Source organism: Chinchilla lanigera, unplaced genomic scaffold (genome assembly GCF_000276665.1).
Source record: "Chinchilla lanigera isolate Chin_1 unplaced genomic scaffold, ChiLan1.0 scaffold00008, whole genome shotgun sequence".
Lineage (NCBI taxonomy): Eukaryota > Metazoa > Chordata > Mammalia > Rodentia > Chinchillidae > Chinchilla > Chinchilla lanigera.
The window spans coordinates 242,920-270,114 of record NW_004955409.1 but is presented as its reverse complement, the minus strand read 5'-3'; the positions used below and the strand labels follow the sequence as shown (position 1 = coordinate 270,114).

General features: G+C 43.8%; 1 protein-coding gene across 5 annotated transcripts in view; it reads right to left on the bottom strand.

Moving 5' to 3' along the window:
* Nedd4 (neural precursor cell expressed, developmentally down-regulated 4, E3 ubiquitin protein ligase) overlaps positions 1–27,195 on the bottom strand; it is a 97,608-nt gene that overhangs the window by 11,138 nt on the left and 59,275 nt on the right. For 3 of the 5 annotated variants that reach the window (XM_005376604.2, XM_005376605.2, XM_005376602.2), the window contains 16 exons: positions 23,415–23,465; positions 22,162–22,223; positions 19,680–19,782; positions 15,178–15,344; positions 12,475–12,592; positions 12,228–12,395; positions 11,303–11,365; positions 8,683–8,802; positions 7,023–7,217; positions 6,100–6,180; positions 5,824–5,878; positions 5,680–5,738; positions 4,665–4,730; positions 1,210–1,439; positions 180–301; positions 20–90 (listed from right to left, as the gene is read on the bottom strand). In XM_005376604.2, coding sequence (XP_005376661.1) covers positions 20–90; positions 180–301; positions 1,210–1,439; positions 4,665–4,730; positions 5,680–5,738; positions 5,824–5,878; positions 6,100–6,180; positions 7,023–7,217; positions 8,683–8,802; positions 11,303–11,365; positions 12,228–12,395; positions 12,475–12,592; positions 15,178–15,344; positions 19,680–19,782; positions 22,162–22,223; positions 23,415–23,465 — 1,731 coding nt within the window. Of the gene's footprint in view, positions 1–19; positions 91–179; positions 302–1,209; positions 1,440–4,664; positions 4,731–5,679; positions 5,739–5,823; positions 5,879–6,099; positions 6,181–7,022; positions 7,218–8,682; positions 8,803–11,302; positions 11,366–12,227; positions 12,396–12,474; positions 12,593–15,177; positions 15,345–19,679; positions 19,783–20,994; positions 21,105–22,161; positions 22,224–23,414; positions 23,466–27,195 lie in introns of those variants that run through there. The other 2 variants (XM_005376606.2, XM_013510263.1) reach the window with 2 other exon arrangements.

Genomic DNA, 27,195 nt, shown 5'->3' with positions numbered 1-27,195 from the left:
CACTCTGAGTGAGACATACCACGGACTCCATGTCATGGAGCGTTATTGGCTTGTGTAGCATCATCTTGTAAAACGGGCGGATGAAAAAACCTTGCAAGAAATGAAAGATACTTAAAATGCTTACCAAATTAAAGAAAACAATTACAATTCAAAAAGGAAGTTTCATACTTAACACGAACCATCCAACAGTTTGCCATGATAAACTGCCATCCCTGCTATCCTGCCGATAAACTTGAAGTAAGAGAGGTGATCTTCATTACATAACCCGGAGTTTGCGTTTATCTGTAGGGTGTAATTATCCCTGTGAAGAAAAGCATGTTTAAATAGTCCTCTTCATAGTGCACAGAAAAATTTAATATGACCAGTAATGATACATTTTCTCCCTCTTTTTAGTTATTTAGCTCTACTAGAACCACATGTGGACTTAATGGTTTTAAAAAGCCATACTCTCTAGACTGGAGGTGATGTTCCACGGCAGAGTGTTTGCCCAGCAAAGTCTAGGCCTGAGATTGGATCCTCAGCACTGAAACAAATTCTGCCAAAAGGTGGGAGTAACCCAAGAGTCCACAGATGGACAAATGGAAGAATGAACTACGGTGCCCAGAGGAATGCAAAGGAAGCCCTACTACGTGCACGACATAGAGGGACCTGAGGATGCCACTCTCAGTGAAATGTGCAGACATGGAGGATAAATATGGCGTGGTGCACTTGTGGGAGGAACCTGAGCTGCGAAGTCACAGAGAAAGATGCAGAATGAGCTACTGAGGTTTAGAGGGCACAGAGAGATTTTTAGGAAGATGAAAAAGTTCTGGAGATGGAGGCTGTGCTGGTTACAGCAGTGTGAATGAATTTAAAAACCAGTGAACTACAAGTGGCAACAGCTGAGACGGTGCATCTTACGGTATAGGTCCTGTACCACAATGCTTACAACGCTGTCCCATAGCCTTAGGGATCACCCCTCCTTTCCGGAGTGCCATACACACTTTGCCCACGCATCAAGCAAGTTACGTTACTTGCAGAACAGCAGTGCTTTTCTCCTGTGTACAAAGGGATTTAAAGGTCTCTGTGCCCGGTGCAGTAGTGCGGGCCTTATGCCTACCTCCTGGGGCAGCTCTGGCTGGAGGGCCACTTGAGCCCAGGAGTTTGAGGCCAGCCTTGGCAACATAGTGAGAACCTATGTCTAATAAATCAGTTGACCAAGGTACTTACGTAGCAGAATATTCAAACAACCCATAATAAGGGTTAAACATTTCCTTGGAGATCAAGAAGAACCACTCTCGGGCTACCCCTCCGTAATCCAACCCTTTCTCGCCGTCAAACTCAATCCAGAGCCGGGCCTTGAGGAAGTCGGCTCTCTTCACAGCCATGATCCTCCGGTAAGAGTCCTCCAGCACAGTTGCTCGGCGAAGTTTCATTTCAAATTTGTTTGGAATGTCGTTCTAAAAAGCCAGAGAAGAGAGGCTTCCAGTTACAATCAACCCAACCAGTGACAAGCTTGTCTCCCACAGACGTCCACACCTCCACACCCCGCTCTGCCCAGGGTGCAGCTGAGGAGCTGTGATAGGCACGCAGTCCTGACACTCCAGGACCTGGTCTCCGGCTGCTCACAGAGGCAGACCTCACTTCTGCATTGGAAGAAGCTGTGATCTCTCAGGCACAGCACTTTCCGCGACAGGTTCCCGGGAGGCCACTCTGCGATGACTCCCGGCCACCACCAGCTCTCCCCAGGCTCCTCCTCTGAAGCACCGGCAGGCTTGTAAGGCGCTGCCAGTGTTTCCAGGGTCACCTCCCTCACTCCTCCCAGCAACACCATCAAGAACCTCCCCCTTCCCCATCTTCACCTCATAGACGCAGAAAATGAGCTAGCAAAAGTGATGGCCTCAGCTCCCCAGTCTGTCCGCTGGTAACAAGCTACAGCACCTCCCAGTGTGCCTTGCGTTCTGTGCTATGTGACACAGGTATGGAATCTTGCCTGGGTAGATCTTACCATACATTTTGTAAAACTACCTGAGTATTTTATTCCTGAGTGCTCAATGCACAATGTTCAAGTGGCAACCTTTAGGGAAACAGAGGCTAAGGACATTCTGTCACTCCAGAAAAGGAAAAGGTTAGCATTAAGGAAAAAGTTGAAACTCTCAGTACATTTAGGGAAAATAGGAGTCCTATAGAAATATAGTGGTCTAAGTGGTTTATATCAGCAATATAAACGTAAGTTTTCCCTGCTCTTGTGCAACTCCAAGACTGGAGAAAAGTGGTTGCTTTAGACTGGCCATTAGGAAGCTGGTGTGCCTAGGCCCAGGCTGGGTGGCACCAATGTGGGGCCAGGAAACAGGGACAGGCAGATGACGTACTCTCACCTGTGTGCAGGTGGGAAGCAAGTGCAAATACCACTCATTCTGAAACTTAAGAGTGAGACCACTGCTCACAGCAATGCTCCCCGGGTACACGAGAGACAGGGATTAACTGCAAATAGCCCACCTGAGAGGCTTGGAGGGGAAGGCAGGGAGGGGCAGAACAGACTTCCACAGCTCCAGTACAGCTGGTGGAGAGGGACGGGGAGGGAGGGAGGAAAGGCGGAGAGCACAGGGAGAGGAGGAGGCAAACTCTTCCGAGGCCCGAGAGCAGATGGGTATGAGTGGTGCAGAAGACATGTTTCTGAGCACGGGAGCCTGGTGGCTGTTCAGGGGCTGACGGCCGGGTTGGTGCAGTGGGTGGTTCAGTGAAGACTCTGACAGCCTGTGCAGGAGAAGACAGACAGGCCGAGAGGGAGATGCTGTCAGGGAGAGAGGGCACAGAGACCAGGACTGTGAGGGGAGGGGCCGGCTGGGCAGGAGTCTGGGGTGGGCCTGAGTTCAAATCTCAGCTCCACCACTTGCCATATGAGTGACTGCATGTGGTGCGTACTTGCTCTAAAGCTTAATTCTTCCTCTGCTCACAGGGGAAATAACACAATCTACCCCCCCTAGAGTTGTTTCGGGACTTACCGGCACAGCACATTTAAAATGCTCACACAGTGCCTGGCTCATAATGAGCTCGAGGGCTGTTGGATACCACCATCGTAACAATGAGGTGTCGGGGACAAAAAGGAAGAAAGGGTAAGACAGGTCAAGGCTGTCAAGCACTGCGTATTAGTACTTTTTACCTGTCTTGGTGCTCTGCTCTTTTGCTGTGAGGGCTCTAGATGTGGATTTTAATTTTTAAGTCCTGCTTGAGACTTTTTAAATCTGAGGATTTGGATTCCCAGATGCTAGCCATGCACCTGAACCTCTCTTGGAACAATTCCACCCCAACCTTTCCTTCTCACGCTCATCTCCTCACACATCTCTGCTGTAATCTGGACAATTTCCACACGAAGTTTCTTTCCTATTTGCCAGCATGATACATCTTGCTGGCCCAGGCTGCAGCCTCTGGAGCTGGACTATGAGGTCTGCTTCGGCCTCTCCTCTTCATACATGTGGGACTAGTCATATTACCTGACCTCTCCATGCCTCAGTCTCCTCTCCTATAAAATGTGGTAACAATCCCTTTCTTACAGCAGGTAGAGAACAAATCCACAATATCTGAAGCTTCCTGGGGAGAGTGCCTGGTATGCAGTGAGACATCAACAAACACTGTTTTCATTAGAATTTTTATAGCCGGGGACCTGTTAACCAAGGTGTTGTCCCTCATCTCTGCTGCCTGGAAGACATCAACAGATATCTCATATGTTTACAAGGTCCCAGGACAAACATAGGCACTGGAACTTCTCTTCCACTAGCCTATTTTCAGTAAAAAGAAAAACATTTACCAGAAAAATGAATCAACAAAGATTTAAGACCCCAAAGCCTAGAAGAAAGAGACAAATTTCAGTAATTTAGATACAAAACTATTCTTTAAGAAGAGTTTAACAGGTTGGGGTTAAAATTTTTGTTAAAATTCTGGATGAAATCCTATACTGTAGTAGCACACCCATACCTTGACTCTCCAGGAAAGTGGCCTTCCAGTTTAAAGCCCCAAAAAGTGTGACCCAATGTCCCAATATTGCCACCTTGTGGAAGTGCTGCTAAACTGCAGGGAAAGGGGAGGGCAGGGGCAAATGATGACAGCATTAAAGTGGCCCTTGCCAATGGCAACGAACAGACGGGCAGGTGATGGATGTAGTTCTGGACACATCAACCTGGGGTGACTGGAAAGCATGAAGAATGTGCCTGATGACCACAGGAGAAAAGCAAGGAGACCAGCAGTCCACTCACAGGGTGCTCTCCTGCACCCCACACAGAGCACGGTGTATTTGGAGCTGTGACAGCGAATGCCCACAGTGGGAAACACAAAGTTGCAAAGGGTCCAGACAGCCCTCCAACGGGTGAAAAACAATGAAGATGGTCACACCAGATTCCATAAGCCCAGGCCCCACACATCCCGAGGGAACACCAGGTGCGTGTACACCATTACTACACCATTACCATTACTACACCAATGCATACACCATTACTACATCTTTTAATATTAAATATCTTGAAAACTAAACTTAAAAATAGACTTAAAATAATTATGGTCTCTAATGATATTTGAAAAATAAGCATCGTTTCCCTAGGAGCAACCATTCACTCCAGGTCATTTCAAACACAAATTCTCTATTACTTTGAAAAACACATTTCCCAGTACTTACGAGAAACACTACTAACCTGCTTTTTCAACTTCCTTCGGAAGAACTCATACTTTCTTTTGTAATCCCTGGAGTAGGGCACTGCCTTTAGTGGAAATTTGGAGGGAGGCAAAGGCTTAGTTTTTTTTTTTTTTTAAACCCTGGAATAATTTTACAAGTTCCCCTCTGGGTATTTTCTGAACATTAAGTTAAAGACATGAAAAGAGAACATATGGAAATTAAATTTCACTCTAAGGAAAACAAATACACATTAAAACTTTTACTTTTTCTGTTTAAGATAAAATTGTACCCAGCAATTCCTATGGCTGTGATTTGCATCATGCAATATTACTGAAATGTAACATGCCAGAAACAAGTAGAGAAATATTAGAAATAAAAATTTCCATTTCTAAAAAAGACTTTCAAAGTGATTTGTCCATTAAAGGAACAATCTGAAAAATGTACTTTTCCTTGAACTCCCAGGAGTTAGCTTTATCCATTATTTTAAAAATACTACGTACTGAGATACTAGACAGCAATAAAAAAATAGTCCATCTGTTCAATTTTACTTATTTTTGTGAATTAGAAAACAAAATCTGAACAGAAATGGAAAAAGTAGCTATATAAGAGAGGACCATGATTTTCCTGTCCTTACTGGAGCAGTGTCATCATCTTATGGTAAATTCAGAGTTCAGTATGGGCTTGTCCTATAGAGTGGGCATCCACAGTGACCTCCAGGAAGAAGCTGAAGACATGAGCTGGAGCCGATGGTGCCACCTGTCTCCTCCTCATCCTGACCCATTGGGCGCCTCTCTGCCCGGCTGTCCCACCTGCCCCACACCAGTCTCAGTTTACAGCCCCCGCCTTTGTGTTTGACTGGCACGTGAGCCTCCCAGGCTGTGGTGCGGGGCTGCGACCGTGACTTCAACTGTCTTTTCACATCACTGAGCTGTGGCGTAGGGGGGTGGGTACAGGAGAGTGGCAAAAGTGCTTCCCTCAGTGCCTGCTGCCCTTGAAGATGTAAGAGGACAACCCCGTTCCTCCCCAAGACTTACTGGTCCAGTTATTGCTACATTCTGCAGCCGAGGATCTTCCCATTGTGTTCTTTTTATATCTGAAAGGAAGGGAAGGAAGTTCTTTCTAATACACAAAATTTAGTACTAAAAAAATAATGTCATGAAATGTCACATTGCACCTACTGTGATTTATGTAGAAGACTCTTCCATCTGTGTGAGTTCTCTCTTCCCATCCTGGCTACAATTAAAAATGTATTCCAACTATTTTAGGACAAGGTTTTAGATGTATGGGTAAAAAATAACATTTGATTAAGTGGGTAATTTAATTGCACATTCCATTCTTCATAGGAAGCATTACTCAGTAGTCTGATGATGACATTGTCATTGTTAAAGAACTACTATAGTAAAAATGCAAGCTGCTTGAGACAGGTTAGATGGGGAGCAGTTCTGTGAACTTACAGGTAAAGGCCCCAGATCACCAGAAGATTCCAGTGGTGCCTTTCCTCTGAGATGAGCTGGAATTTTCAATCTTGGATCTTCCTTTTTGGGTTGAGCAAGTAAATAAGACAACAGACACATTTTAAAATAGTGAAAGTCAAGGTGCTACAATGTTCTGTAATATCAATGGGCATTTAAAATATTCTCTTTTAAAAGCCTATTTATACTTCATTTCCCTGCCCTCTGACATGATAGTTTCTCCCTCCACAGCTCTCACTTTCGGGCCACGCTGACGACCAGGCCTGCTCTCAGGGCCAGTCCTGCTTGGGCGTCTCAGAGCGTCTTGCCCAGCAGTGGGACTGTGCCACCACACAGAACTTTCTTCTGCACAAGAACTTGTGGGGGGGGGGCTGAGCCACATGTGATTTCTATACCCAAACGTGCTTTTTGGTTTCTAATGCTTCATGTGTTCCTTTATCAATATTTCTGAAGGACAGGAAAGTAACTTTTAAAAAGTTATTAAAATTTATTAAATTAATTCAGATTTTTTCCAACTGGTGTCGAATTACCAAACAACTTTAAGAATTATCTTAAAAATACTTATTCTATTGATTTGCAGTCTTTTTGGTGGTAAATGAGATCTGGATTCAAAAGTGCTTTGGGACAACAAGGCCTCATATAAAGGTAAAGAATTATTACTAAATGTCTTCCTAAATATTTACAGCCAGCAGACTAAAAACCAGAAACAGGACATAAATACAAATGCCACCAGCATGACATTAAAAAGAGGCATGAGTAGATTTCTGAATAGCAGTAACATTACTAAGAATAGCGCATCTCTCAGTGAAGGCGAGGAAAGGCCGGTTACATGACAGACACTTAGATGATATTGAACTCTAGGAGGAGATTACTGTTAGGTATTAAACTGCAGGTATTCCAGTTACCCAGGTGGTGGTTTTGGTGTTGTGGTCAATGTAGAAAGGTCTTCCGTTTGGCGCATGCCGGACTTCCCAGCCTTTGGGAAGGAGTCCCTGCTGGATTTCGGGGGGTTGGGCTGGAGGCCGGGCTGCATCACTGTCAGGGGGTTGCGGACCGGCAGAGCCCTGGCCAGAGGATGGCGGGCTGGATTCCCCGGTGGCCTAGCACAGTAATGAAATGAGGCTGAGAATTCCACGATGCTCACAAATAGCCACATTTAAGAAGAAAGCTTAACCTGAAAACCATACACACTTGTAAACAGGGCCTAAACATCTGAGGCTTGTTAATACAGTGATGACACTACTGATTTTTCCTCAGTACTTAATAGCACTTTTTCTCCATTTTTCCAAAAATCATTCTGCCAGACTTTGTTTTGATTTCCCAGTTGCTTCTCCAGCAGTGAGATGGTAGGTAGCCTTCTGCCTGTTGTGGGTGTGTTGGACTGAGGAGTCACTCATAGGGGCTGTGTGGGAGGTGGGCTCTGCTCCCCAAGACTCAGTGTGAGCAACACTCTGTACAGAGAAGTAGGCTCCGAGGTTGGGTAGATAAATGACAACTATCCACTACAAAAAGGACAGTGGGAGCTGGGTGTGATGGTGCACACCTGTGCACCTGTAATCCCAGCACTCTGGGAGGCTGAAGCAGGAGGATCTCAGGTTTAAGCCCAGCTTGGGCAATGTGGTGACTTAATGAGACTCTGTCTCAAAAAAATAAAGGGCTAGGAATGAAGCTCAGAGTGAAGGCTCTGAGTTCACCCCCGCACCAAAGTGGGTGTGTGCGGGTAAATGGAATGTAATATAGTCATATGGAGGATTGTCAGTAGTTTAAAGAAATATACTGCATTTTACACAGTGTAGACAGAGCTTTAGAGCGATGCTATGCAAAAGGAAAGATTCAGACTTACATAGCATAACATCTGCAAACCCTGGAACAGTCATAAGCAGTTTATGCATTTTCTACTCTCTGTGCAAATATATAAAATAGATTAGAAAAATACTTAAGAAACTACAAATGGTAGCTCCCCGTGGGAATGGGACCAATACTTTGGCCGAGAGGGTTAAAATTTAGTCTTATGTGTAAGACTGTTTTTAAAAACTAAAATCTCTGGAAATGAATGCAGCAACCTGTTAGTGGTGGTATCTTCTTAATACTGAAAATATGAAGATTTGTTACAATATTCTCTGCATTTTTAGTGTTAAAAAACTTCTCAATGAGAGAAACAGTGATAAGATAAAATAAGGATTTTATGAAACACAGGAATTACTACAAAAAGCATTCAGTGTATCCAGGGATAAAGTACCACAACTGTGAATTACTCTAGTAGACACTAATCATTAAGATTACCCTTTAGCAAAATAATGATCTTAATTACTCAAATTACAAAATCATTCAATAGACCAGTTTGTCCACTCTGTTCTCTTGTCCTCCATTTGGACTTGTTTTAAATAATAACAAGGGGTACCTCACGTGGTACGAGATATACACAAAATAGTAAGAGCATCCGTGTCAGAAAATACGTAGAGTATGCTAGAAGGGTCCAGGGTCTACCACAAGTGTCTGGAATGGCTTACACAGGAGAGCGAAAGCTAAATCCTGTAGGAAAACATGCATGTCAAGAGCAGGCACCTGCACAGTGGGCTTTGCCCAGGTCGTAGTTCTGGAATTGTGATCTACATAATACAATCTTCCTCTTTCATCTTGCTTTTCTTCCCAACCCGGTGGTAATCCAGATGAAGTAGGCAAAAGCTGAAGTGTGGAAGAACAGAAAGTTAAGTATTTAAGAGGACCACATCCTTTCTGCTGCTAGCTCTTTGAAATGTATCACATCTTATTTTAGTTTCAGTTAAAACCATTTAGTACAATAGAAAATGGGTAAAAGGTACATTTTAATTCAGTACAATGAGCCATAATTATGCAAAATGAAAAGAAAAGCATTTCACTTGGGAAAAAATAGAGTCCACATGAGAGATAAAAACATCCACAGAACCCACCAACACTCACAGCTACACACTGCTTAACGTGGGTTGTGTCGTGGAGCCCTGTGCCCAGCTCTGCGACGGCATCACCGAGTTGCTGGCCTGTTCTGCAGCCAAGGATGGTGCAGCTTAATACACCGTAGCAACTGTGAGGCCACCTCACCAGGAGGAATGGCTATGACAACCAGGGCGGCTTCCCCAGGCCTCGCACGGGGTCCCGAGCAAAGCCTCTCACACGATGCTCTGAGGCTGGGGGAGGCTGTTCACTGCGATTTGTTACTGCTTATTTCCAGGGTTACTTTAAGTAGGCCAAGGCCTGGCCTTCTCTTTGTCTTTGTCATTGAGCCAAGCCCCTTGAAGGCGTGGCTTGGCTCACCACATAAACGCCAGCAGCAGCAGTCTCCCTGGACAGTTATGGGTGCCCTAGGTGCAGCTTCACAGGTCCATCTGTGCATGCACAGGCAAATGTGGTAGACAGAGCTACTTGATGCCTCCTGAGCTACTGAGACAGAGACAGCACGCGAGAGTGAGGCCAGGCACACAGTCCACAGGACACCCACACAACTCCCTGCAAAGCCGTCACCACCGAGAGCAGAGGGGCCACGGGCAGGGGCGGGCAGGTGACAGAGACTGGAGGGCTGGTGGTGACATCTGCTCAGCTGTGTGGACCTACAGAAACTCATTTATCACATCCTGAAAAGAAACTGTGCGACAAAGCCAAATTCCAGTAAGTGATTGAGAAAAGGAACGGGACATAAAATATAAATCACTTTTAGGTTCTGTTGCTCATCTGGTGAACTCAGAGCTGCTCCTTCGTGAATGTTACCAGGAGACATACATCGCATTGTGTGGAGAACACGGGGAGACAGGGACCACAGCAAGAGTCGGGTGGGTGTGGGGCCCAGGACATAGGGTCTGGGGCCCAGGGGGGTGTCTTGTCTTCCTCAGCATGGGGTCTGCAGCCCTCTCAGTACCACAGGACTGACTAGACAGCATAGTCTCTTGTGAGCTGAGGATCTAGGAACTGTGTTCCTATGCTGAAATTTCCTTGAAAGCAAAAATTCTACTTTCCAAAATAAATAATATAGGCTGCCACTTTACAAAGGGCTGGAGGGAGAAGAAGAGAAAGGACATGTACACGGCCAGAGGGAGTGAGGACTTGGACCTGTGGGGAGCAAGAGGCCAGGTGGCTGGGGCCTGAGGTCAGGAGAGGGCAGGCTGAGGAGGCTGCGGCTGGGCTTTCACTGCTGTGGAAGAACACAGGGGGTCCAGTGATGGAGACCACTACAAAGCAGCCCTGAGCAGGACTTAAATTATCCAGTGGGCTTTTTGTGTTTACTTGTGAGTTTGTCCAAGGCCTAGGCTCCTTGTCTGGAGATGGGCGGTGGACTCATAGTAAGTGAACCTCAGTTAGTCACTGATTCCTATTGAGGCCTGTAATGGTAGATGAAGCAGGAAAGCCTCAAAGGATAAGACAAGGTCAGAGCCCAGGACACCTGGATCTTATCTCAACTAGAGTAAGACTGTAGCCTTAGGCATTTTACTCCTGGGTGGATTAACTTAATACCTTACTTGGAGAAGTCCTTCCTGAGTACTCCTCTCCCTTCTTCTGATAACTAAATAAATATGGGCCACCCAGAAAAGGTCTTCATCTTAGCCCTGAGAGAATCTCATATTCTGTGAGAGGGCTTTGATACTACTAGAGCCCTGAAATCATTCCATTTGCCTTCTTTTGTTTAGCCTTTGCTGTATACCCATTCAGGAGACTGCAGACCTGATCAGCCCACAATAACCAGAGGATATTATTAACCTGATAGTCCAGATAGAGGCAAGACTGCTGGGCCCATGAGACTTGGGTAGGGAGGGGAGGTGGGGGACGCACGGCCACCCTGAAGACCAGTGCCAGCCGAGAACCACAAGGCACAGCTTCCCACCTCCTGTGTGGAGCGTCCCTCACAGACAGGGCAAACAGCTAACAGACAGCCAGGCACCAGGGACACAGGCACAGAATAAGGCTGCTGCGCCCTGTGCGGGCTCCTCTGCCAGTGCAGCCCACCATAGCCAGCACCCACAAGGGCTGGCCATGCCAGCGCCCACGCAGTCCCTGCGTAAGACCCCTGCTGGTGTGGGAACCGCAGCTCTGCTCCTGTCTTTCAGGCCCACCCTGACCCTAGAAGCCCATGGGTGCAGTGTAGACTGGATGTTCACGCTCAGGGTTCCGTGAAGCAATAAAAAGGTGCTGATGGCCCAGGGGAGAGGATGAAACTCACCACAGGAAGCGCTGGCTGCTCCTCGTAAGTATAGGCTTGCAAGCTGCCTCTGCTGGAATGATTCTTATAGAAACAGAATAGCAATGCTTTAGCTTTGTGACGCAGTGAGGAGCTGAGGCTTAGGCAAAGGCCCTGCTCCAGCCAGGCTGTGCTGGCACCGGCCCCACCCTCAGCCCAACACTTTGACATCCAGGAGCTGGCCTGAAACTCCTAGGCAGTGCATGCCTATAACCCCTGCAGTCTGGGAGGCTGAGGCCGGAGAATTGCAAGTGTGAGCCCAGTCTGGGCAGCTCAGCAGCTTAGTGAGACCCTGCTTCAAAATAAAATAATGTAAAGGGCTGGGGATGTAGCTCAGTGCAAAGGCCTTGAATTCAATCCCTAGTACCAGAAAGAGGAAAAAAAATAAAGGTAACTCCATAATCTTGTCTAGATACAGACAAAATGTGAATACTCCAAACTACAAAACACCAAGTACCTCCCTACCCTGCCAGTGCACGTGCTCCTCCTTGCTCATCTTTGCTTTGTCCTCACCACAGTAAGATCTTGGATGTGCAGTTACAGAACCCACTGCCGCCGACAGCATGCACGGCCATCTTCGTTCCGCTTCCCAAAGCCTCCTCCAAACCACTCGCATGCACCTGACCTCTGCGAGTGTTTCTAACACTCTTACCAAGACACTGTGGTGTGTGTTCCTGTGGACTTCTGGCTGGAGGCTGTGTTTATAATGGGCATTTAAGATGCCAGTGACCACTGGGACTACCTGCTCTAGCTCATTACCCAGAACGTTTGAAAAATGATCACTTTATAAAGTCTCCAGGGCCCTGACATTACCTACACCAGTGAAAACAAAATTCTACATTAGTTGTTGAGTGGAATAATATTTATAACAAACTCTTGAAGCAAAACATAATCAAAGGTCTCTTACTGAGCTGGACGCTGGCTGGTTGGCGGCTGAATTTCCATGGACAGTGAGCCTGGCACTCAATTCTTCTGCAAGATGAGGCTGAACATCCAGGAGGCCTGGTGGGGGAGGTGGCAGGAAGGCCTGACTGCTGGACACAGCAGCTTCGTCCTCTCTTATAATCTCCCAGTTCTGAAACAAGTAGAGTCAGTGTGAGCTTTCATCCATCACCATCATGTGGGCCCGGCAACCACATTGGAAGCCCTCATACCTCGGAGGAGTCCCGGATGTCACTGCTTTCTGTTTCCTCGGATATCTGTCGCCTAGTGGTAAAGGCGCGCTGTGCTTGCAGCTGAATGTCACCACTGTCAGTGTCTGTGAGGTCGTCCCTGTATGGACAGCATACAAAGCCACCACTCACATCTCAGGACAGAATGACAGGAAAGAATTCTGTGATCATTAACAAAACGCTTACAATAGATCACAACTGTCTTTGGCCAAAGGCTACTTCAATATGCATGCATGAAACTGGGCAACTGGCACCTTCAGAGCACCTTAGGGAGCTAAAGTTCTGTGACACTGTGTAACATGACTGATATTTTAGTTTATCATGGTGCTTCGGATAATATCTCATACATATAGGCGCTCATAAATATTTATTGACTGAATATCAGAGATTTCATAAATAATTTCATTATATTATTATTTCACAATGTTATTACAAAAGTAAAATCTGAAGTAGCTCTAAAGCCACACACATCTGCATCAATCAGGCAACAGAGTTGGTAGCATCAGTGTTAATAAGGTGCAGAGTTCCCCATACGAATAGGGAAGGCGGAATCAGAAACAGGGCAAGGGCCAAGATCTAAAGGGAGACTGACTGGCGAATGAACAGTGCCTGATTCTGTAAGTGGGTGTAGGCCTGCTGTCAGAGGGTAATAGCAAAGGCTCATCTGAATTTAGGAAAGGTATAAACACAGTTATTTCTACGTTATATGACTCAGTTATCTGCACTTAATATAACCAGACTATCAGATCAAGGATTTTGTTCAAATATCTAGAGACAAAAGTATCAGTTTCTTTAACATCAGATAAGCCCAGGACAGTCATAAGATCAGTTCATTTTTTATTTTCTCTTGAGACAAGGTATAGCTGTTTAGCAATATATCATTATTATGTTTAAAACTTGACACATGACAATTGTGTAAACTGCACTTGGGGTACTACGTGATGTTTTGATACCCATTTACATGGTTTAAGAATCAAATCAGAGTGCACAGCATGTTCATCACCTCATACATTTATCATTTCTTTGTAGTGAGAGCATTAGCATCTTCTAGCTTTTTCAAAAAGCTCTGTACAATGTTATTAACAATAGCCACCAAAACTTACTCTGTCCCACTGCTGGCCATTCCCCACCCTAGATTTGAAAAGATCGGTCCTTACTGGGTTTAGTTGGTTAAAACACAAGCTCGACAGATGTTTCAGATTTTTTTTTTTGCCTAAATATTTGATTTTTGCTACCTGAAATGACATCAGCCATAATAAAATAAATAGGCTTAAATAGCAGAAGCTCAAGCCAGCTGGTCACAACATTGAGATGTGCAGCTGGTTACAACATTGAGACATGCAGTCAGGTAATTTTGCAGAATTTTAGTGTCTTTGGTTCTGCAGTCTGTCATTTTACAGATCAACACCTCTTTGCTATGAAAGACTTGGATCCCTGATTTACTTTGGAAGGATCTGTGAACAGGAAATACCTTTGAAAATTCTTGGGCTATATCTGATACAAAATATTACAACTAGAAATTAGGAGGTTAATGGACAAATTCAAAAAATTGTAAGAATGCATCCAATAGGCAGAGACTAAAGAAAGCCATCTCCAGCTACATGAAAGGAGAAATGGAAGGGGTTTGATAACAAAGGTGAAGAGAAAATTGGGCAATGCATGTGCAGTGTGATGGTAATAGAAACGTCACTGAGGGGATACAAGCTAGAGCACATCACAAGCCATTCTGTCTGGTCCGTGCACTGTGGAAGGTATATGTACAGATGCCAGAGTGCAAAACGGGTGTTGAATATAACGTCTTTACTACTAGGTCTTTTCTATTTTATAGATATTTTATATTTTAAAATATTTGTTATTATATTTTAATTTAAAAAAAAACTACAAAATTTCTAAGATTTTGGTTTGTTTATTCATTTTTTTGAGACAGGGTCTTGTTTTGTAGTTTAGGCTGGCCTTGAGCTCATGTGGATCCTCTTGCCTCAGCCTCCCGAGTGCTGGATTACAGGTGTGCACCACCACGTCCGGCTTCTAAAATCTTTTAAATCCGTTTCAAAAGAAAAAAAGGAAATAGCAGGGTTTAATGGTGCACGACTGTAATCCCAGCACTGGGGAGGCTGAGGCAGGAGGATTGCTGTGAGCTTGAGGCCAGCCTGGGCTACATACTGAGTTCAAGGCCAGCCTAAACTACATAACAAGATCCTGTGTTTAAAAAAGTATATAAATGTATGAAATAAGCTATATAATTAATGATTAAATTGAATCAATTAAAAAAGTGGTATCTATGATTCAAATGATTCTGAATATTAACAAATTAGGTTAAAAAATATAGCTGAATAACATTTTTTAAGCCCTGGGCCATAAAATTCTGATCTTCTGCTGGGTACGGTGGCACAGACCTGTCATCCTAGCTCTCTGGGAGGCAGAGGCAGGAGGACGGCAAGTTCAAGTCCAGCCTGGGAAAGTTAGCAACTTAGGAAGACACTGTGTCAAAATGAAAAATAAAAAAGGGCTGGGGATGTAGCTCAGTGGGGTTCAATCCCCAGCACCCCCCTCCACATACACATATCCTGCTCTTACAATTTATGAGTCCCTATACCACCATGGATCTGTCTGAGGTCTCACCTCAAAATGAAATTAGTGGTCAACAAGTGTCCAGACTAGAAATGCGAGAGCCACAGCACTTACTGGGGGGTTGGTCTCTTCCACTGCGTCCTCCGGGACCCGTGGTTCACATAGTAGGTCCTCCCGAGGATATCCTGCCTCTCCTCCCACCCTGGAGGGAGGGGAGACGGCTCCTGCTGCTGCTGCAAATGGGAAGCAGCGTCTGGTTGGTCCAAAACAACCCAGCCAGGCTGAAACACAGGATGGAGACAACCAAGAAGAGCTGCGTAAGCATCTGCTGGAGAGAGTTCACGGACTTCGCACACGCATTCCAGAGAGTGCACATCAACAGAACCCTCACACCTTTGATTTCTGAAGTCCAAATATGAATATTTTATGTAATGATTTTTTTCTTCACAAAGTCACAATCATTTGGATTTTGTTTGAAATTTTGAAAATATTTTGAAATTTTTCCAAATAGTTTTACAACATCTAACAGGAAAAAAGGGACCAATAATCCCTTCAAATAAGCAAATGATGCAGAGTGGGACAGCACTGAGAAACCCAGAAGCCCAGCGGAAGCTGGGGTGAGCGTGGGCTGTCCTCTGAGCTGCGGCAGCTGTGCCAGGGTGGGGACGGTGGGCAGCGGTCACTGTCTCACTCACGGGAAAGACACTGCTTCTGGTGGAAACAACCCCACATGAGATGATAAGGCCAACCACAGCTGGGCAGACTGCGAGACAAGACAGAGCTACCGAGACATGGCTGCCACACGGCACCCTGCAGTAACTGAAGCCTCTGTTTCATCTGCCTTTGCTCCTGCTCCTCTGGGCAAGGACGCACATTGTGGTCACATCACAAAGCAGCCAAAGAAAGAGAGACTAAGAGACAGATACCCTGGGAGTTTGGTTTCTCTGAGTCTAGCAAGAAACAAAACACACATCAAGCCTTAGCTAGGGTGAAGCGAAGAATGAAAGGGTAGTAAGAACTAATGCCATGATTTCATATGAGAACTCTTACAACAGAAGGGGTATCAGGCAAAGTATTTTATTAAATTAGTAAAGAAAAATTTGAGATGCCCCTAAAAGGAGACTGAATGAATGAAAATGCAATATTACCATGGCTAGAAAGATCCAATCTCACAAAGGTCAATTCTTCCCAAGTTAATCTATAAATTTGCCAAGATTATGCTCAAACTACATCATGTATATTTTTAAATAATAGCATAAACCAATTGTCAAATTTAAATAGAAATGCAAACTTCTTCTAAATGAGCCTTCTTCTAAAAAAAGAACAGCAATGAGTAGAGAGGAACCCAACAGAAAAAACATAAAATGCAATTGTTAAAACAGTGTGATGGCACATACTTGTAATCCCAGCACGCTAGGAGGCTGAGGCAGAAGGATCATAGGTCCAAGCTCAGTCTTGGCAACTAGTGACTTACTGAGACTCAATCTCAAAATAAAAAACAGAATGGGCTGGGGACCTCAGTGCAAAGTCCTGGGCTCAATTCCCAGCACCACAAAAACAAAACAAAAACTTACAAGAGTGAGCTATGTGGCTATGTGTAAGCAAGGACAGACGGCTGAAAAGAATGGGTTAGAAAGCCCAGAAAGACTCCAGCATACAGGAACTCAGCAGGTAACACACTGCAAATCTGTGGGAAGGAGGCAAATTGCTTAGAAAATGAGTACCTATAATTTGTTTTTAATCAGCCCCCCCCCACCTCATATGTTATACCATGGTAAGTTACAGACAAAGTAATAATTGTACTTTTTGAGATAGGGTCTTATTATGTAACATTTGATTTTATACCCCATACAGCTTCAGGTTAAAATTTGCCCACGCTGACCTTAAATTCTGGGGTTCAAGCAGTCTTCCTGCCTGCACACCCTACTATGCCTAACTCAGATCCAGTAATATTTCTTTTATTTCACTAAATTTTTTGCAGCACTGGGGACTGAACCCAGGGCCTTTGCACTGAGCTCCATCTCCAGCCCTTTTATTTTTTATCTGATCCTCCTGCCTCAGCCTCCCAGAGTCTGGGATTATAGGCATGTACCACCACAGTCCGCTAGACTGAGTAATATTTAGATGTTAGAGAATACACCCAAAAGTATTAGAACAAACTTTGGCAAATTTAAAACATACATTCCAAGAACAAGAAGCTGTTGAATATGACTTCAAAGCTGAAGGGCATCTAAAAGAATATCTATAAGTTTGACTACAAAATGTAGCCCAAGTAATTTAGTCACACTGAGACCTTGTCTTAAAAACTAAAAAAAAAAAAAGGGCCTAGAAGGTAGCTAAGTGAGAACTTAGGTGAGTCTCCAGCACCACAAAAACAAAACAAACAAAAGCTAAGATTTGTCTCTGAAAGATTTGCTTTCTCGGTATGTTGAAGAGGAAATTTAAAAATTTGATTAAGGCCTTTTTAAAAAGCCCGTTTAAAATTTGCAGAGGTACAGTTGTATACTCATATACCATTTAGAAAGTGGATTTTCATTGTTTAGGTAAAATTCCTGTTAAACATTTATCATCTACTATTCTTCAAAACACAAGTTTCTAAGAATCAGTAAATCTTAGCTAACATGCAACTGCTCACAAGTGAAAGCAGTCAAAGAGCTGGGAAGAAGTTTCAGAGCTGGGCACACACTCTATCCACTAACCTTAGGGAACACAAACGGTGGACCCTGAAGCTGTATGGGGTATAAAATCAAATGTTACATCATTACCTGTTACAGCCACAATTTATGAAAGAACACAAACTGCCTAGGAGCGAACTTCTTTTCAAAAGTACAACTGTTTTCCTCAGACAGTAGAATTTTATATATTTGGTTACAAACTAGACATAGGCGAGACTTCTCTGGTCCTCAGCTATCCAGAAGGCAACTAGGCACACGCTCATGTGTTTGAATTCCTTGGGCCTTTCATAAATAAACTCCGCTCACATCTCCTGAAATTACAAGGTGCATCTGGGGATTCAAACCCTGGAACTCAAGGCTGCAGCGCGAGGGGAAGGGCTCTGCCCACAGGCCTGGTGCACATGAGACCCGGGATCTACAGCATGTGTGAGGGCAAAGCCTGGAGCAGGTTACTAAGCAATGAGATGCTGCTCATTTTTTAAACTTATTAAAATATTTTCTTTCTTTATTGTAGACATTTTTCATTTCAAATATAATTACATTATTCAAGATACCCTGTGCACCAAGCTTCTACCCAGTACATATCTTAAAACTTTAAAAATAATTATTATATGAAAAACAAATAGGAAGAAAAGATAATAAAGTCAGGTGCTGTGGTGTACGCCTGTAGCCCAGCGCTCTGGAAGGCTGAGGCCAGTCTGGGCCATATAGCAAGACCTTGTCTCAAAAAATCAAGTAAGAAAAGACAGACTCGAGAGTATGGCATATTCTTTGCTCACCACAGCAGATGCTTTCCACATACTCTATGATTTGAAGAGACAAAATTTGTCCTTTCTATTATCATACATTACCCTGCAAATGAAATTTCACTAATGCATTAAAAAATCCCCAGAAAGCCCTGCTGCAAACCTACCCCCTGCTATAGGGCCTCCCCTTGGTGCCACAGCCACACGAGGGCATGCAGCCCTGAGACATCCCTCAGTCCCAATTCTTAGGGAGACCACAGCAGACGCCCAGTCAGAGGCAAGGTTGCCAGGAGGCACAGAAAGGGGCCTCAGAAGCAGAGGGTGCACATGCAGGGTGTCGCCGTCAGTGCTGCTGTGATGAGCTGGCCTTCAAGGGGCCTCGAGGAGCAGCGTCTGTCTCCTTTCAGATAATGACTCCTCCCATGGGAAGAAGCCCAAGAGGCCATGGGGCACAGCCTGTGGCCCCACCAGAGAGGCTACTAGAGCTCCCCCAGGGTACTGTCCTCAGTCTCCTCTGCCCAAGAAGGTGTGGCTGCCTTCCTGCCCCTCAGTGCCACCCAGAACTTGGTGTGTGGCCTTTCCTTTTGTCTTGTCACCTGAAAAGTGTCAAACAAGCATGGCTTTTTATTAACTCACAGAGATGCCCCCTCTCTTTCCCTCCCCTGCTCTGAGGCTTCTCATGACAGCAAAAATAACAGAAATTATGAGCCACGAAAGCACTTGTGTAGAGACTCCTCAAAATGCCCATATATTTAACATACAAATCTCAATTGTATTCTCGCTTTAAGAGAAAACATGACCAAGTTTTAGAAAACTCTGAAACACTAGAAGCGCATAATCATTTAATTTTTTTTCGTACAGGAATCAAACTTAGGACCTTGTACTTGCCGGACAGGCATCTGCCACTGAGCTATATCCTTGGCCCTTAATGATTTAATTACGACACATGCTTTCAATTATAAATCCTGTATTCTCTACTTATTAAACTTAAGAAGGCATGAAGGATGGCCATCACTGTAGAGAAACCAGCAGAGGAAAAAGAACTGTTAATGAACGCTTGGGGCAAATAAATGTCTGAGAAGATAATTTTTGGTACACACATTAATTTCATTGAATGAAGTTATTTTTCTTTGAATATATGAAAACAAAATTAGATATTTTCATTTCAGTTTAACCAAAATTTATAAAATCTCACCTCTAATTCCTCAGCCTGTTCTGCATTATCGTCTTCCAAGCCACTGGTTTTAGGTAAATAAGTCATTTTTAATCTCAGATAACCTTTAACTCTTGATTTGTGACTGTAGGAAAGAAAAGAATTATTCACAAAATGTAATCCTGGGCAGAAAGCATTATTTAATAAGTTTACTGAACACCTACTAGCTACTAGGGACTTTCTAGAGGAGGCTAAAAGAAAGGTTCTAGTGCAGAAGACATTCAGGGACAGGAGTAGATGGTGGAGGAAAAGGAAACACATGTAGTGAATAACTGTGCTATAAATAAGAAACTGAGCCAGGCATGGTGCACACACCTGTAATCCCAGCATTTAGGAGGCTGAGGCAGGATGAATGCCACAAGTTCAAGGCCAATCTGGGCTATACACAGTGAATTCAAGACCAGTCTGAACTAAATAGCAAGACCTTAACTCAAAAAACCAAGCCAAACAAAGCCAAACAAGAGGCTAAGGAAGTTCAAGTAAAGCAGCAAGGACTGCCTCTTGGAGGAGCTGGTGTGTGAGCTGGGCCTGGAAGGCTGGGGAGGATTCTGATCTGTGCCAGTAGAAGGAGAGGAACAGCTGGGAACCAGGAAATACAGGGAGCTGGGTAGGTTCAGGGGGTGGCAAGAGCTGAGTGTGGCCTGATTGCAGACCCATCCAGGGGCTGGTAGGCGGGCAACAGTTCAAATGATGAGGGTGTGCAAAGCCTGAACTTCAGCCTTATCTTACGCATGCTGGTGCCACGCAGACTGGGACAGGGGTGCACCCTCAGAGATGTGCACAGGACACTGGCTGTTACCGGGCGTGGAGCGGTAGGAAGGGCTCCACGGCCAGTGGGTCACCTCACTGTCTTCACACTGGGTCACCGCTTTCTAGGAACGGGTCACCTGAGTTAAAGGCTGCGGCCTACTGTGGTCATGCTTTAAATCTTTTTTACAAATTTGACTTTCATAAGCTTCTAAGACTACCTCTTTTATTGCTTCCGTTTATTCTAGCATCCTAAGGTTTACTTTAGAAATAATTCCTAGCTTTCTAAATAGTTTCTATTTTCATTTTGGTAATTTTCATAGGTGGCAGTTATGTAACCAACCATCCTTTGCCTTTCCAGATAGCAGGGTTCTAATTTTTTGTTCATCTTTGAGCAGTCACACCCCACCCCATCATTTTAGTTGTTCTCTATGTAGTTCTCATGGATTGGCAATTTAGTGTTCCCTGTCCCGAGCAGTAGGAAAATCCTCAGCCCTTATTTCCAGGGCCACTGCGGCGGTTTCCTCAGGTGAGGGTGACCCACGCTGACCCGCTGCTGTGAGGGCCGGGGAAGCAGTGGCTCAGAGCATGTTCTGCAAGAAACGTCTCCACTGTGCTTCCTGTCTTCCCAGAGAGTAAGCCCATGGTTTTGACCTAGTGGGAATGAAATATGAGAACGGAGTACACTACCTGCCTGAATAAAGCCCCTTCTGCTCTTGAGGCCACATTCAATGCAGATATAGAAGAGGCAAAGTGTTATTTGAAAACAAAGATGGTGAAAAGCATCTTATAAATTGAAAAGCAGGCTACTAGAACACCCAAATAAGAGAGGAGACATTTGCTTGGTTATTGTTGGTATGCAGATGTCACAATCAATCTAGAATTAAAGGAAAACAAGAGATTTACACCCTAGACTCCTACTGAATTAAATATGTAATGTCTTGTATGTAGAGTAAACATTAATAAAGTCACAGCACTTTCATTTGTTTTTATATTGATATTATGAAGAACAATTTAAAGAAGTCATTTCAAGTGAAAAGTTTTGCTAAGTTCCATTTTCCAAAGGCATTTTTTAGTTTAAAAAACAAGACAAACATTATTGTTTTCACAGATGTCCTTTTTCTGCTGACTTTGAGCTCTCTGACAGTAAATCTACACACATTTTGATTAGATTTTACTTGACTGTGTGGTACAGAAGGTTAAACAAAAGTTTCAAAATTTTGACAAAACTCAAGTAATTCACTTTAGGAAAACAGAATGATAAGCTTGCTACTTGGGTTTTAAATTCTAGCCTCCACTTATATAATTTTCCCTAAGTACTTCTAAAATATTGTTTAAAAATTAAAATATACAAAGTATAGTTAGATTTTTCTGAAATTGGCTTTGTGCATGTCAAGTTGTATCTTTGTTTTACCTGATGTTTGTGAATTTTTCAAGCAGCGTATGACAAAATTGTGCATGGCTTAATACACAAAATATATATCATGACAAGTGTCAGTGTTCAGTCTGACATTGGAACACAAAAAAGAGCAGGATCTGTTTCTGTATGTTTAGAATGTGCAAAAGGTACTTTAAAGTCAGAAATAAAAATAAAGCTTAAAAATCATAACATTTCAGAAGCAGTTTTTTTTAATAAGTGTTTAAATTTCCAAACAGGCTACTGTAAGGTTTAGTGGGAGATAAAAACACTGAAGTTGCTGTGATCTCAGTTACTAACCTTCTTGGATGAAGAACAAAGTCCTTAAATGTATATGGTCTCTCCAGTCTTGGATTCTCTGTCTAGAATAAAACAGTGGGTTTTCAAGAGACAGCTTTAACACAAACACCGTGTACTTCTTAAGAACTTTTACCAGCCACCATCGAAGCGCAACTGGAGTTAAACGACAGTAACTTTAGTTATCAAATAAACGGCTAGGCTGGTGATTTTGCAATGTGAACTGAACTGAGCAGGCAGCACTGTGGCCCCCAGCAGGCTGGAGGGACAGAGAGAAAGCTCGGGGGCCGGGGGCAAGCACAGGAACAGTGGAAGGATGCCATGTGCAGGCAGGTGGGCCACTGCGGGAAGGAGGGCACAGGCGACCTCACAGGCCAGGCGAAAGCCTGGCGAGGCCTGGCTGAGTGGGCTGCCCGAAGCCTGTGGTCTCTGTACCCCGGCGACCAGCTGAGGAGGGGAGTCTTCCTCTCCTGACACTGCATGAGCCCTCTGTCCGCTCCCATTCCCCTTCACTCCTGTGCTGCACTGTCACCTCCCCTCTGTCCTGAGGTCTATCCAGGGTCTGGTGACTCCACCTACTCAGTTCTTCCCTGTTCTCCCCTGCCTCCTCTCCTCTGGCCCAGCCTTGGGAAGGTTGCCAGCTCTTCCCGCTTCCTCCCTCCTTCCCTTCCCTCCTTCCCTTGCCGCCCCTTCTCCCTTCCCCCCTTTCCTTCCTTCGCCCTCCCCTCCTTTCTTTCTTTCTCCCTCCTTCCTCTTTGATTTTTTTTTTTTTTTTTTTGCAGTACTGGATTTCTGTTGAAATTTGGCTATGTTCAAAAATAAATTTCTTGCATTTCAAAATAAATTGGCTTTTCCTCTTCCCTTTTCTACTTAAGACACCACCTTTATCTTCCAAGTTCAGTTTGTACTATTTACTTTCTGCTTTTGTTGGTCAAACCCCAGGTCAGACACTCCGTCTAGTCATGTGCTATTTGGAAATGTTCCCTAAATCTGACTGCTGTCCTCCGTCACTCTACTCCTGGTCCACTACACTCTCATGAGAACGGCACGCTCTGCGGCTCTCTGTGCCTTATGAGGCTGCAGGTAAAGAGCTGCTAGAGAGAAGACTGATGTGGAAAACAGAAATGGATTTTCAGGAAATATGCTGAAGAAAAAAAGCAGTATAGATTTTATAAATCTTTATATTAACCATATGTGTAAGTATTTTTTCAATTTTAAAAAGACAAGGAAACAAAATCATGGACAGCTATACCAACCGGCAATGGATAAAGAGGAACATCCACTTGACCTAGGAAATCATCTCTTGTCTATAAAAAAGAAAAAATAAGATTAGTAATATGCTCAATTCTTTTAGAAGGTCTTGATGAGATACTTCCATCACTCACAAAAATGTAGGTTTTTTTGTTTAATACTACACACCATCAATGGAAAATAGAAAATGGAAAGTAGGATTGTACAACTTCTGGTAATGCCAGAGTAACGTGATTCAATGAACCCTTGTGCAAACAGTAGTAACTCAGACAAAATATAAAAACAATGATTTAAGAGCACAACAGAGAGACCAAACCCAAGCAGAAACTGGAGGGAAGGCAGCCCAGAGAGCAGGAACCACTCTAGTGGCGTCATATTCCACAGTCCACATGGCGCAAAGCTTGAGACATGAGAAAAAAAATTGCAGTGCTGCTGTTTCCAGAAGTCAGAAGAGCAAAAGTGGGGTTAACAGCATGTCTGGAAAGTGAGAGGGAAAATCCCAGAAAGGAGGATGCCACACACATATCCCAAATCTCTATCCAAACTCTTGATGAATCCCTGGCTTATCTTAGAACCACATAGCAGAGGTGAGAGCTGCAAGGCTCAGAGGACTGGGCCCCACTCCTGCTCCAGTCTCCAGGAGAGACTCCATCCCCAGAGGGGCCCACATCCCCAGGAGAGACCAGTCTCCAGGACGAGCCATGTCCCCAGGGGAGCCCACGTCTCCAGGAAGGTCCATGTCACTTAGAGGAGACAGCATTGGGGGTCCAGCCCAGTTCATCTGCTAGAACACAAAGCAGTGCTCCTCAGAGAAAAGACAGCAAGATCGACTGTCTTCATTATGAATGAGATACATTATTGAGCACACAATCGAAAGAAATCACCAAGCCCATAAAAAATAGAAGAGCATAACCAGTATCAAGAGAAAAATTAATTATTAGAAACCAACCACAAGATGAGCCAGATCTTGGAATAAGCAGACAGGGAAATTAAAGCAGCTACTGTAAGAGTGTTCAAAGACACACAAAAAATAAAGTCTTAATGAATGAATAAATGGGAAATCTCAGCAGTGAAACAAAAACCATAAAAATGAATCAAATCTATATTTCAGACTGAAAAATATAGTGGTTGAAATAAAAGTCAGGGGATAGGCTTAACACGTGTGATTGAAGATATCTGGGGAAAAATGATATGAACTCACAGATAGGTTAATTGAATTTATCCAAACTGGAAAATAAAGAGAATTTGTGGGAAATTTGCAAGCAGTCACATATATGTGTAACTGGGCCCCCAGAAGCGGGGATGGTAATGCAGAAATAAAACAGAAAAATATTTAGGGGTAAGAGGAAAGTGAAATGTTTCCACATTTGGAAAACCAGAAACCTAGATATTCACCAAGCTCAATGCACTGAAGCAGCATAAACATAAAGAAAACACGAGTAAGCACAATGCTGTTGAATGCTGGAGGTGAAGCCAAATCTCAGAAACAACACATTCCACACAGAGAGAAAGTCACATGGTAGCTAGTGACTCATCAAGTACACGGGCACCAGGAGACAACAAAGAGAGAAAGCACCTTGTATTCTGTACGAGGCAAAGGATGTCTCTCAAGATGGGAAGGAAAATGAGGAGGCTGTGCAGAAGGGAGGCTGAAACCCACACTGGCAGATGGGCACTGCAAGAGATGCTGCAGGAAGTCAGGCCAGGGGAGGAGTGAAAACATCAAAATGGTGATGTGTTTAAAAACAAAACACGGCCAGGTATGGTGACACATGCGTGTAATCCTAGTATTTGGGAGGCTGAGGCAGGAGGATTGCAGTGAGCTCAAGGCCAGCCTGCACTAAACAGTGAGACCTTGTTTCAAAACACACACACACACACACACACACACAACCATTCTCAACCTCTCAGAGGACACACTGTTATTTACAGAAAAAACATACCCCTACATAGTAGTTTAAAATGCACTTTGTTGTAATATAAACACCATACAAGACACAGGTGGCATATATGGACCTGCATTTTGGTAAGACATATTTTAGATGGAGTGGTATGATTTAGATGAGGTAACTATTAATTAATCACAGAGCTAAAAAGAAGAATTAAAATGGTATATTACAAATACTTGATCAACCCAAAATGAAGCAGGAAGAAGAAAAGAAAAAACAGATGGGACATACAGAAATACAGAGCACATTTTTAAAGAACTAAATCTAACTACATACGATGAACCAAATATGCCAGTTAAAGACAGATTGTCAGCCTGGAAAGAATGTAAGACTTACACAGGTATTGCCTACAAAAGATAGCCATCACTATTATTTTTTAAACAAATTTTGATTAAACATTTTTCATTTTCACTGTTCATTTTGAAATAATGTCAGAGTCACAAAAAGTTGTAATACTGCTAAGAACTTGCCTATACTTTTCACCCAGCTCCTCAAATGTGAATATCTTACATAGCCATAAGATAATGATCAGCACCAGGAATACTACTAACTCGTATTCACAGACTACTCAAATGTCACCAACTGCCCCACTAACTTTAGTGCAGCGTCTGATTCAAAATCACACATTGCACTTAGTTGTCCTGTCTTAGTTTATTTTAATCTGGAAAATATCTCAGTCTTTTTCTTTTTTGTCTTATTTTGTCTTTTTGAGACAGGGTCTCACTATGTAGCCCAGGCTGGCCTTGAACTCACAGCTATCTTCCTGCTTCAGTCTCCTGAGTGCTGGGATGATGGGCATGTGCCACCACACCTATCTCAGTCTTTTTTATCTTTTATATCTTGACATTTTTAAAGAGTAGTACTAGTGAGTTATATAAGACCACCCAATTTGAGTTTGCCTAGTATTTCTTCATCGTTAGATTTAGATTGTGCATTTTTTGCAACAATATTATAAAAGTGATGCTTGTGTTCTTTACAAGTATGGTGGATTAACCAAAGGGCAATTTGTAATGTCCAGCTGAACTGAATCAGAATGGTTCTGGGTGTGGAAGACCCACCTGTTGCCAAAAGCATAAAAACAGAACTGGAGGGGAAGATGGTGGTACTATTGATTCTCCTGGAGAAGTTTGTCATGCTAGCTTTCCTGATATGAATTCAGCTGTTCTCGTTGTCAAAGGAGCGCAGGTTCTCGCTGTTGCTGAGGATGGCTACAGTTCTCCCCGGGGGAGCTCTGGTCCTTACCTTGAGCATCATCTCCTGGCTCCAGTGCAGATCTCTCAGCCTACTGGCACAGATCCTTCACCCCACTGGCTCAGACTTTCTAGCTTCCACCACAGACCTTTGGGCCTTCCCAGTAAAGATTCTTGGTAAAGACTTGCATGAGACATTGCTGTGGGCTCTAGCACTCCAGCTGGACTTATGCAAGACATTGCCATGGGATCTAGGCCCTGACCTGGATTCTTTGGGTCTCTAACACATGGATAGATCTCTTACACTTCTCTGCATTTGACTTTTTGGGTGAATATTATAAAATAATCCTATAAATTATGTGTCCTGTATTGAATCTATTCCCTTGCAAAGCTGGACTACAACACAGGGCTTCATGGCAGAAGGCACAGGAGGCCAACTTGGTCTGTTACTGAGGACACTAATGTTAGTCGTCTGGTACATCTGCTGGATTCCCTCCTTTAATGTCAATATCTTTTCCTCTGTAGTTAGCAGTATCTATGGGACAAACTACAAAGCTGTGTAAATACCCTGTTCCTCATCATATACTTTGTCGAAATGTTAACAGTGGGTTAAAAGTCAATTCATCAGCTGCAAGATGAGGCAAAGA